The sequence below is a fragment of the Choloepus didactylus genome, chromosome 9, assembly GCF_015220235.1.
Source record: "Choloepus didactylus isolate mChoDid1 chromosome 9, mChoDid1.pri, whole genome shotgun sequence".
Taxonomy (NCBI): Eukaryota; Metazoa; Chordata; class Mammalia; order Pilosa; family Megalonychidae; genus Choloepus; species Choloepus didactylus.
The window spans coordinates 132,173,715-132,186,263 of NC_051315.1; the positions used below are offsets into that span (position 1 = coordinate 132,173,715).

Sequence of the window (12,549 nt, forward strand, 5' to 3'; positions counted from 1 at the left end):
GACGAGGCTGCGGGCCAGGGTGTGGGGGTGTGCTGGGCACCCCAGAACAGATCAGCAGTGCCTCAGAGCTCTGGGACAGGAGACCGGGCTTCAGAGCAGCTTCAGCCTCCTCAACAGCCTCTCTAGGAGCAAGATGAAGCCCTCAAAACCCTGAAGGCATGGGATTCTGACCCAGAATCCTAAACCCAATCAAATTATCAGTCAACGGTGAGCAAGAAAAAAGATATTTACTGGCATGCAAGGGCCTCAAGAAACTTACATTCTCTGAACAATTTCTTTGAAAGCTACTAGAGGGTGCATACAACCAAAATGAGAGGGAGACGCAGAAAAAGGAGAACATGGGTTCAGGGAGCAGAGACACCATGAGCAGAGGCCAGGGGCCCTGGGAGGACAGGGAAGGGAATGCCCAGGTGATGGCAGGTGGGGGGGTCTGGGGCACAGACAGCCCTGGGGGTCAGGGGCAGCAAGGCCAGGAGGGCGGGAGCAAGGAGAGGCCGTGCCCACTGCCTGCCGTGCCCGACATTGGGGGCAGAGTGGTACAGCTCTGCCAAAATGTGGAGCTGAATTCGTAACAGCACAGAGAAAAGCCAGCAGAGGAAAAAAGGATGAGCCTTGGGAAAAGGCTAAAAGCCGGGCAGGAAAGGCAATGCCAGCAGAGATCCCTCCGTGGCACAGCCGTGGCCGCTACCAACGCTGTCAGAGTCACAGGCGAGGCGAGGAAGGATAGCCGTTTTCCTGCCCTAAACCTGGTGGCAGTTGCTGGTTTATCAAAGGATGTGTATTTATCTACTTGGATGAAAATAAAAAGATAATTTTCAAAAAGACCAATGAGAAACTGGAATAGTTTTTGTAACACACGTAGCAGACATAGAATGGATATTCTTAGCACATAAAGAGTGCCTGCAAAGTGACAAAAGGAAACAGCTCAATAGAAAAATGGATAAAAGATTTGCCATTCACCACTCCTATGTTCAACATTTATGGACACGGTTCTAGACGCTGGGCACGTGGAGGTGGCCGAGAGTCCCAGCCCTGCAGGGCGGCTCAGGGGCATCCCGTGCTGCACGTCATGGAAACGGTGTGCAAGGCTGGCGACCTGCAGATCTGCAGATGGCTGCCTTGTCCCTGTGTCGGAGCTTATGTTCCAGCAGACAGAAGATAACATGGAAGATGTGCAAACTTTGCTACAGTGGCAGAATTGTTCATGAAAACATCAAAGGGCTCCCTTCTGTAAAATCACCCACCACATTCGCTAGAATGAATTGCGACAGCAGGGCAATGGGGGAAATGGGGTCTCGTTCGCGGTGGGTGGGTGTAATCCGCATGGCCTTCTGGAATGCACAGACTCTCTGCCTGGCGCCTCCCTCTTTTGGGGTTCCAACCTCGGGAAACACTAGCACAGGGAGCAGGGCACCCGCACTTTTGGTGAAATGAAGACTGGAGAACAGTGCCATCTCACCCACATGTTGGGGCGCTGGAGACAACAGCACCGGTGTTTATAACCGGAAATGGAATGACGCTCGTGATGTAATACAGTTGAAAACTGAAGTTTCAGGACAAATTGCAAAGAAAGTATTTTTGTTAACAAAAGACAGCTATCCGTGCATCTCGCTCTCTCGCATGTGTGCAGCTACACACCCCCTTCCCACAGGAACAGGAAGGTGCTTGGAAAGGCCTGTGCTGGTCTAATGACAGCAGTGACCTCTGGAAGGAGGGCTCAGGGTATGTGTGTGTGTCCTGCTTAGGTTTTAGCCTATTCTGAGTGTGTGTTACTTATCTGTCTTTTCTTTAACAAAGAAAAAGGCACTCTGTGCCGCTTAATGGCCGTGTGTCTCTCTACTTGCCCCCTCCTGCTGGGTCAGTTCTCCACCACATACTCCAATTGGCCACCGATCTTGGGGGGGTTTTACCATTTGAACATGGAAAAACAATGCGTATTTGAAAAAGATGAGGGCAAGCTCTCCTGGGCACTTTTTGTATTAGAAGCAGCTCAAGGCTAAAACACGTCCAAACTGTTCGGCTGAGCACAGGCAGCCATGGGGTGCCCAGAATTGAACCACACCTGCCGTCACTCAAATTTTCTTTGGAAAAGCACAACAAAGGTTTTTCAAAAATCTCTAAACACACTCATGTCCATTCTTAAGGACACCAGCTTGACGGAAGCCCCCAGCCCAGCCCCAAGCCCCTGAACCTGAGGGCACCTGTGCAGGAAGGGGGAGCACGGCTGGGTCACGGTCCCAGGGACGCGCCGCTGCTCTGCTCCCAGCAGCCCATGAAAGGATGGCGGCCCCGGCCCCATGAGACACACAAAACCCACCCCAACATAAGATTCAGAGGCGCGGGGGCGGGTGCTCACGCGCCGGGCCCCACCGCCTGCCCCGTGGCCGTTTCTGCACCTGGTGCAAGTACAGGCTGCCGTCCGCGAGGCCATCCGCACGGGTGTGGTCGGGGGTGGTCCTCAGCCCGGGGACACCCTTGTCCCGTCTCACGGCACTCCTGGTGCCACCTGTCATGGTGTTCAGGACACTAGTACTTAGGAAAGTTTCATTGCTTATTGGTATTTTACAGCTAAACTGACGAAAGGGAATCCACTGCGGTGCTTCGCCAGGCCTCTGACGGCCGTGTCACCCCTCTGGTGAGCACCCCCTGGTGGAGGGGCAGCACTGGGCAGCAGCTACGGGATGAGACCCCGGCCCTCAGACGGCAGCCCGGCCAGGTCAGGGCCACAGTGCAGACTCGCAGGAGGATGGAGGAAGGCACTGGGCCTCGACCCAATTCAGCCTTGGCCTCCATGTGCCCAAGCAGCTGCTCCCTCTCCCTCCCTGGACAACCCCGCAGGTGGTACTGGGGCCTCTGGAGGCTCAGCTGGGCCCTGCTCCACTGGAAGCTGCTGGGACTTGTGGCCGGCCAGGTCAGACCCCAGCACGTGGGGTGCACGTCATAAATGTCCTGAAGCCCACACGGCGACGGGGACGGACGGCAAGCACACACGGCCCTGCTGAGGGCGGCCCTCGCGTCGCCTTGCAGCCAGCACACCCCAGAACTGAACATGCCAGTGTGCCCCAACTGCACCCCAGGGTTAAGTGTAGGGAGTGGGAACTGCACGAGTCTCCATCTCAATTTGCTGCCAGGAAACTGGATAAGATAATCAGCCTCAGTTTCCACATCTGTAAAACGGAGCCCCCAATATCTACCATATGGAATCAAGAAAGCATTCAGGACTTGGTGATGTTCCTATTTCAGAAATTCTCTTTGGGGTTTCGGATTGGCTTTGCACAGCAGAGACTTGCTATAAGCTGCGCTCCCTTTGGCAGCAGCCAAGGATGCACAGGATTAAAACAGGTCGATATATCCAGAACAGCCCGCAGGGAACAGGAGGGCGTGAAGGTAGGGCAGGAAGGTTCTGGTCATCTCCGGGGCCTCCTGGCACAGTGTTGGATACACGCCACAGACAGCCGCAGGGGCCCGTCCTCCCCACACAGGCTCCAGGAGGCACCAAGCCCCTTCCCTTCTCCTCCTGGCAACACAGCCTCGGCTCCCGTCCTGCTCCACTCCCTCCCCTCTGCACGGCAGTGGCAGCAGCAGCCGCCATCAAGATGACCTTCGCTAAACCACCCCATGAAGACAATGCACTGCTGCACCGATTTCCCAGATGAGGTCGTTTTACCTGGGGAATTGGCCAGTGAGCCCAAGCTTCCTCAGCAAGCCATGCTGCTTCCCCCGGAGAAAGCCAGAAAGTACGGGGGAAGCCCACCATCTTCTGTCTGTCGAAGGAGTCTGGTGGCATTTCCCACTGCCGGCTGCGCATCTGGGGTCAGTAAGAGGGGGGACACCGTGGGAGGTGCTGGCTGGATGACACTTCCAGAAGGGCTTGAGGAACCACTGACTGCGGAAGCCACCCTAGACGGAAGCCAAGCACCTCCGGGCACCGGCCCGGACTGTGGAGTCGAGGACCAACGGCAGCTCAGTCCCCAGACCCTGCTGGCTTTCTTCCAATTCCCAGCCAGCAGCGGAGCCGGGTCTAACGTCAGCCTGACAACTCCGGGAGAAGGCCAAGACTTGCAACTCTCCCTGAGGGCCAGCCTCGGGACCTTGCTTCCTTAGGACAAGTGGTGAGCACAATATGTTGATGCCAGCTGTGCCCTGGTGGCGTGCTGGGGTCCGCTGATGAGGGCATTGGCCCGAGGAGCCACTCAGAGCCCTGGGCACACGTGCTCTGTGCCGAGGTCCCAGAAGCTGCCAGCTGAATGGGAAAAGGATTGGGGTGGATGACAACAGCTATGTCTGTAGTGTTTTGGTCTCCTTTCATCAATTAGAAGTCACAGAAGAGGGTGACTTAAGAGTGATTACTAAGAAGCGAAATACACGGTGGCTGACATCTTCAAGAATGTCAAGATGAAGACCCCTGGAGGAAAAATAAAATCCCTAAATATCTTCAGTAGAGTAGAATTTGGCTTTGCTTTTTGACATTGAAAAACATCCATTATTCAGAGTGGATACAGTAGTGAATGCCTGGCATCAATGAAGCTTCTGGCTCAGCCCTTCGGGGCGGTGCACACCCAAAGAAAGGCTGTTGGGTGGGCCACACACCACCCTGCTGGGGCCGGTGAAGCCAGGCTGCATCCTGGTAGGAGACAGAGGAGCGGGAAGTGCAGGATGTCATGTGTCAATCACCAGAAGAAGGCGGGTCTCAGACAGGAAGTTGGAACTAGGAATTGGGGCCTTGGGCAGGGGTTCTGTGCCAGTTTGGATCTTCCACGTCTCCTAGAAAAGCCCTGTTCTTTAATGCAATCTTGTGGCAGCAGACTTATTAGTCTTTTGATTAGGGTGGAATGTTTTGATTGAGTGTTTCTATGGAGATGTGACTCATCCAACTGTGGGTGAGGTCTTTGATTCAATTATTTCCATGGAGGTGTGGCCCTGCCCACTCAGGGTGGGTCTTGATTAGATCACTGGAGTCCTTTAAGAGAGCTCACGGAGAGGAGCAGCTCAGAGAAGCTGAGAGAGAGATTCTGAAGAGAAGCTAGGATATGTTAATCCAGAGTTTGCCCTTGGGAGAAGCTAAGAACCGAGACAAATGCATGGAGATGCTTGGTGATGCAGACAGAAGGACATCTGGAGATGCTAAGCTAAGACTGAAGCCCAGAGTTTGCCCTGGAGAAGCTGAGAGGGGATCCCCAGATGTTTAGATAGAAATGCCCCAGGAGAATCAAGCAGAGAGCTGAGAGAAGCTAAGAGAGACAGAAGCCCAGAGACATTTGGTGAAAGCCATTTAGAAACATAACTTGAGAGCAAAGGACCAGCAGACGCCAGCCTCGTGCCTTCCCAGCTGACAGAGGTGTTCTTGGAGCCATTGGCCTTTCTTCAGTATCCTCTTGCTGATGCCTTCGTTTGGACACTTTTATGGCCTTAGGACTGTGTATTTGTAACCTACTAAGTCCCCTTTATAAAAGCCAATCAGTTTCTGGTATTTTGCATAATGGCAGCTTTAGCAAACCGGAACAGGGTCTGAGTCTGGAGCCCAGGTGTGGAGGAGCCCCTGGGAGGGGGATACTCGGGGGGTGCCTGGCCAGGGCACAAGAGGAGCCAGGGAAGAGCAGCAGAGCAAGACATGCCCTGAGGGCCAGAGCCACACTGGCGTTGTCTCCACTGGGTCTCTCCTACATGGGGTGCAGCAGTTCCTGCCTGCTCCCTGCTGAACTGTGGGGTGTGAGGGAAGGGTCTGGGGAACCCACAGGACTGGGCAGGAATGGGTCTGGGGGTGGGGATGGGACCAAGGGTGGCCTCACAGCTTGGAGAGAGAAGAGCAGACGCCTTCCCCCACGCCGGTGTCAGCATTTGCAGCCTCCTCGGGTAGTTCTTTGTTCTGCAGATGACAAAACTGAGGCAGAGAGCGCTTCCAGAAGTTCCTGATTGCCGGGTGGTCAGCGAGGAAGCTGGGTGACTTGGGCAGAGCCCCGGAGAGCTGCCTGGCTGCCACTCTGATTTCATGAGGTTCTGTTACTCTTTTTTGAGGGAAATAAACCACTTGGGGTTGTCCAGGGGGTGTAGTCATCCAGAGGGCACCCAAAGACATGCAAAGCCACATGGCACGTGGGAGAACACAGCAAGAGGGTTGCCACTGCACACTGAGACCTCATCTAATTGCCCTTAAAGGGCCAAAACATGGACAAACTGTGGGCAAGGCCAATCCAAACTGGTGTAAAGTCTACATCAGGCAATTACTCACAGTTGCACCACAATCATGCAAGTCATTTTGTAACTAAAGTTTCATTTACTGAAGACTTCCATATACTGATTCTTGTAGAAACCCACAGAAGTGAAGCATTTAGAGTTAGCAATGTCAAGTGATTAAAAGTTGATACTTCTAGAAAGAGCGATATAGGACACGTAATGATATGCTATTCTCTTAAGTGGTTGAAACATTTCCTCTGAAATCTTTATATTATTAATGTGTTAGTGATGCTTTTTAAAAAAATTGATTAACAATCAAATCTTAATTAAGTTCTTCTGGAGCACTTATCTGAGTGAGAGAGAGAATCCTCTTTTTATTCCAGGAAGCAGGAGGCTGGAAGATGGTGCTGTGTTCGCAAGGCTAAAAGCACATGACAAAGTGCTGGAGACTTTGTTTCCAATAACCCCTGGGGGAACAGCTCGGCCAGCCAGCCAGCAGCCACCCTGGAGGAGCGGGGTCCCCGGGCTCCCTCTGCCCAGGGCTGCAGGCCACGAGCTCTGCGTGGTACTTGCTGCTCCACATCCTGAGCGCCCCAGGAACCCAGTACGGGCTCTTCATGGGGGAGGGCACTCTCCAGGCTGTGCCCACCCTGCTCGCCTGCACGAGGGGGACGGAGCCCGAGAAAGCCATCTGCAGACACTGCCCATGTTGTCCTGAGTTGGGGGGTGAGCACGGGTGGGTAGGTGGCACAGGGACTGCCCAGGGGCTCCTCGTGGGCCGGGGAGACCTTACAGGGAAGCGTGAAAACGCGGCACTGCAGCAAAGGCTCTCAGTAAGAGACAGGTCACTGCCCACCCAGAGCAGAGGAAGCCCCTTCTGGGTGCTCTCCACCTTCAAGGTCCTTCCACCTGTCGCAAACAGGAGGACAGGGATGTGTCTGGCTCCATCTCACTGATGAGAACGCTGAGGCTGGGTGGATTTGGGCGATCCGTCAGGGGTCACACAGAGCTAACAAGGAGCGGGCAGAGGCCCAGCCTGGGGTGCCGGCCTGCAGAGCCCAGGACCTCTGCCCGCCAGACCCACACCCGCCCCTCACGGGATGCGCTCTCTCCCAGTGGGCTGCCCACCCCTTACCAGGAACTCCAGCTGCGTCTATTTGAATTTGTTTAAAAATGGCTTCAGAGCTCAGAAAAGGGGTCGGAGGGTGACTGCCAGAACAGGCTGCAGATTCTGTGGGATCGCCAGGGCACCCTTCTGGAGGAAGCAGACCCGAACCAGGTCTTCTGTCGCACGTCTGGGCTCCCTCTCAGCAACACCAGAGCAGCCTCAGGAGCCGGCAGACAGAAAAGGACAGAAGCTGTGGTTTGCCTTTTCCAAAAGGGTTTATGGCCTACGTGACAACCTGTCCCCCAACTGGGAAGGGCACTGCCACCCCTCTACTACTCCAGGGAAGACCTGGGGTTCTGGCTCCAGGGACCCCGCTGTCTGATACGGCCCACTCCGTTTCACATACCTCGGAGTATCAGTGAATGCCTGCTTTGGGCTAAAATCTCCCACCCTCCCACCTGAGCACTTGATTCTGGTTTTGGCCCCTAGTGCACCACAGACACACCAAATCCTATCCGGGATGCACAATCGCCTACTTATAGGTCTTTCCAGCATGCACCCCATGCGCTGTCCTTGGGATGGATGGGCCCCAGGGATTCTCCTCAATCTGCTGCCTCGTCACGTGGGCACAGATGTCAGTCTAGCATTGTCCAAATGCACTTCTGTCCAGACTTGACCAGAATCCTTTGCATAACACAGAATTTGTGCTTCCTAAAAGACCTTGTCCCAAAGGGCTGCCCCATTAAACAGAGGCTGCTGGGATGTCCCACGCTGGCTTGCAGTTTGCCAGCTCCACCTGCTGCGTCTGGAGTTGGGGGCCTCTCTCCACCCTCAGCAGCCCACTGGACACAGTCCCAGGCCTAGCTCTGCTCTCTGCGGCTGCGCCTCCGGCGGGCACCCCCTCTCCTGCCCACCCCCACTTGCCATCCTATCTTCTAAAAAGCCATTGCCCCGCTTGAACCATTACTGCTGGATCAAGGCTTTCTTGCCATCTGACACTGAACCAGCCACCTTCTCCTTGCTTCTGGAATGTTCCAGGCACTGTGCTCATGCCTGAACCCCCATCTCCCTCTGGACTGCGACAGAACCTCTGCAAAGAATTTCGGGTCCACACGAGATGTTCCCTACACGACACGATGAATCTTGCTCACATGCTTTGCACCCCGGGCACAGCCCCTCACACAGCTGCCCAGGGTGTGGTGGGAGCCGGCACCAAGGCCCAGATGCGCCCTCGTTGCAGAGAACATGCTTTATCCCTGGTAACCACGGGGTGATGCTTTGGACTGCAGCAAAGTAAAACATGTTGAACAAAGGGTGATCTTTAACTCTTTCAAAAAATGAGTTTGTACTTCTCCAAATACAAAGTACGTGATTATGCATGAAGTTCATTTCCTTTTTGTCTGAGTCCTAAAGGAATGCTAAGAGATACCGTTTCAGGATCAGGGTCTAACGAAAGAGACAAAGGGTTCCAAGATGTGAGGGAATGCCGAGGCTGGAGACTGCCCGACCGGGCAGGAGGTCTGGCTCAGAGCCCCTGGCTGGCAGCAACCTCGGACACTGACCTGTTTTCCTCAGAGGGAAGTCGTCTTTGGTGTCGTACATCCCCAGGACTGGGTGGTTGCAGGCGGCCGTCAGCCCACTCTGCGGCGGGGAGCTCTGCTCCAGGGAGCTGTGCTGCGTCTTCCTGGAGGCAAAGGGCAAAGACAGCGTATTAATGCCACAGGCAGTGGCCCTGGCCGGGCACAGCCCCAGGAGCCTGACCGGTGGCCAGATTGAGGGTTCTTCCTTGAAACATGGCTATGACCAGGCCCGGGCAGGACCCCTGGCTGCTGGGACCGCCCCTAGGCTCCAGGGGGGCTGCAGGTGTGAGGGAGCCAGGGGCACGCTCCTCGAGAGCAGAGCCTGGCTCGGCCAGCACGTGGGGGCTCCCTTCAGCAGCAGACGCCCAGGGTCCACACCCTGCCCTCACTCCAGGGTCCACATCCTGCCCTCACTCCAGTTCTTCATGTGCGCCCTCACCCAGGGTCCACACCTGCACCCTCACTCCAGGGTCCACACCCTGCCCTCACTCCAGGGTCCACATCCTGCCCTCACTCCAGTTCTTCACGTGCGCCCTCACCCAGGGTCCACACCCTGCCCTCACTCCAGGGTCCACACCCTGCCCTCACTCCAGGGTCCACACCCTGCCCTCACTTCAGGGTCCACACCCTGCCCTCACTCCAGTTCTTCATGTGCGCCCTCACCCAGGGTCCACACCTGCACCCTCACCCAGGGTCCACACCCTGCCCTCACCCAGGGTCCACACCCTGCCCTCACTTCAGTTCTTCACGTGCGCCCTCACCCAGGGTCCACACCCTGCCCTCACTCCAGGGTCCACACCCTGCCCTCACTCCAGTTCTTCACGTGCGCCCTCACCCAGGGTCCACACCTGCGCCCTCACCCAGGGTCCACACCCTGCCCTCACCCCCGTTCTTCACGTGCGCCCTCACCCAGGGTCCACACCTGCGCCCTCACCCAGGGTCCACACCTGCGCTCTCACCCCCATTCTTCACCTGCGCCCTCACCCAGGGTCCACACCTGCGCCCTCACCCAGGGTCCACACCTGCGCTCTCACCCCCATTCTTCACGTGCGCCCTCACCCAGGGTCCACACCTGCGCCCTCACCCAGGGTCCACACCCTGCCCTCACCCCCGTTCTTCACGTGCGCCCTCACCCAGGGTCCACACCTGCGCCCTCACCCCAGGGTCCACACCTGTGCCCTCACCCCAGGGTCTACACCTGCGCCCTCACCCCCATTCTTCACGTGCGCCCTCACCCAGGGTCCACACCTGCGCCCTCATCCCCGTTCTTCACCTGCGCCCTCACCCAGGGTCCACACCTGCGCTCTCACCCCCATTCTTCACCTGCGCCCTCACCCAGGGTCCACACCTGCGCCCTCATCCCCGTTCTTCACCTGCGCCCTCACCCAGGGTCCACACCTGCGCTCTCACCCCCATTCTTCACCTGCGCCCTCACCCAGGGTCCACACCTGCGCCCTCATCCAGGGTCCACACCTGCGCCCTCATCCCCGTTCTTCACCTGCGCCCTCACCCAGGGTCCACACCTGCGCCCTCACCCAGGGTCCACACCTGCGCTCTCACCCCCATTCTTCACCTGCGCCCTCACCCAGGGTCCACACCTGCGCCCTCACCCAGGGTCCACACCTGCGCTCTCACCCCCATTCTTCACCTGCGCCCTCACCCAGGGTCCACACCTGCGCCCTCACCCAGGGTCCACACCTGCGCTCTCACCCCCGTTCTTCACGTGCGCCCTCACCCAGGGTCCACACCTGCGCCCTCACCCAGGGTCCACACCTGCGCTCTCACCCCCATTCTTCACCTGCGTCCTCACCCAGGGTCCACACCTGTGCCCTCACCCCAGGGTCTACATCTGCGCCCTCATCCCCGTTCTTCACCTGCGCCCTCACCCAGGGTCCACACCTGCGCCCTCACCCAGGGTCCACACCTGCGCCCTCATCCCCGTTCTTCACCTGCGCCCTCACCCAGGGTCCACACCTGCGCTCTCACCCCCATTCTTCACCTGCGCCCTCACCCAGGGTCCACACCTGCGCCCTCATCCAGGGTCCACACCTGCGCCCTCATCCCCGTTCTTCACCTGCGCCCTCACCCAGGGTCCACACCTGCGCCCTCACCCAGGGTCCACACCTGCGCTCTCACCCCCATTCTTCACCTGCGCCCTCACCCAGGGTCCACACCTGCGCCCTCACCCAGGGTCCACACCTGCGCTCTCACCCCCATTCTTCACCTGCGCCCTCACCCAGGGTCCACACCTGCGCCCTCACCCAGGGTCCACACCTGCGCTCTCACCCCCGTTCTTCACGTGCGCCCTCACCCAGGGTCCACACCTGCGCCCTCACCCAGGGTCCACACCTGCGCTCTCACCCCCATTCTTCACCTGCGTCCTCACCCAGGGTCCACACCTGCGCCCTCACCCAGGGTCCACACCTGCGCTCTCACCCCCGTTCTTCACGTGCGCCCTCACCCAGGGTCCACACCTGCGCCCTCACCCAGGGTCCACACCTGCGCTCTCACCCCCATTCTTCACCTGCGTCCTCACCCAGGGTCCACACCTGTGCCCTCACCCCAGGGTCTACATCTGCGCCCTCATCCCCGTTCTTCACGTGCGCCCTCACCCAGGGTCCACACCTGCGCCCTCACCCAGGGTCCACACCTGCGCTCTCACCCCCATTCTTCACCTGCGTCCTCACCCAGGGTCCACACCTGCGCCCTCACCCAGGGTCCACACCTGCGCCCTCACCCCAGGGTCCACACCTGTGCCCTCACCCCAGGGTCTACATCTGCGCCCTCACCCCAGGGTCTACACCTATGCCCTCACGAGACCATCCCCCTAGGGGGGTTCCCTCTTCTTCATGAGGCAGCAGGTTGGCAGCGACCAGCACCCTCTGCCCTGAGGAGCTTGTCATGGACGTGACTCCTTTACCAACAGCCAGGCACTGTCAAGATGCTTAAAGGGCCAGACAGCTGTGGGCTGCCGTGGGGTGCTCAGGAGGAACGGTGGGGTCAGGCCAGGGAGGCCCCTGCTCATGGGGTCAGGGTTGCTGCAGCCACTGGAGATGACTGTCAGCGAGGCCCTTCTGACGGGACTACTGCCCAAGCCTTGCTCAACACACCGAAGTCCTAACGGATTCTGAGCCTTTAAGCTGTGCCACTGGCTTAAGGACTTGAGACAAACAAGCCAATTTACTTATCTGGAATTTGTGAGACCATTTACTTGCCCACACAGCTCCCACATCCACACACCCACAGAGACCTGCATTAAAAACGTGGGTGCTTCCCTGCTGACAGGTGCGTCTTGAACCACTCAAGCACAACCCGGTGCAGAGAAAGCCCGAGGAGCACGGGCCAGGCTACCTGGGGAAACCGAGCTACGGGCTCTGCCAGGCTGCGCCCACTGCTGCCCTGGTTGCCCCTCAGCCACTTTCAGGGGTGCAGGTCTGGGGTGTGCCAACCATGCCCTCCTAGGGCAGAGCCCCCTCCCTGAAACAGTCCCAGGTCTCATCTCCAGAGCCGTGCCCCCCAGTGTCGGTGGAAGCGATTTCTCTACCAAGTCCCTTGTGCACACTGGACCTGATGGGGCCCAGCCGTGGCCATCTCAAGCTTTTCCTTCACTGTCATGTTACAACCTGGCTCTCCTTTGCATTTACTTCTCCTTCCTAAGAAAATGGATCAGCCTGTGTGTGTGCATCA

General features: G+C 57.6%; 1 protein-coding gene across 7 annotated transcripts in view; it reads right to left on the bottom strand.

The window, feature by feature from the left end:
• Positions 1-12,549, bottom strand: part of HDAC4 (histone deacetylase 4) — a 367,147-nt gene that overhangs the window by 89,182 nt on the left and 265,416 nt on the right. For all 7 annotated transcript variants that reach the window (XM_037849277.1, XM_037849273.1, XM_037849274.1 and 4 more), the window contains exon 7: positions 8,845-8,966. In XM_037849277.1, coding sequence (XP_037705205.1) covers positions 8,845-8,966 — 122 coding nt within the window. The remainder of the gene's footprint in view (positions 1-8,844; positions 8,967-12,549) is intronic.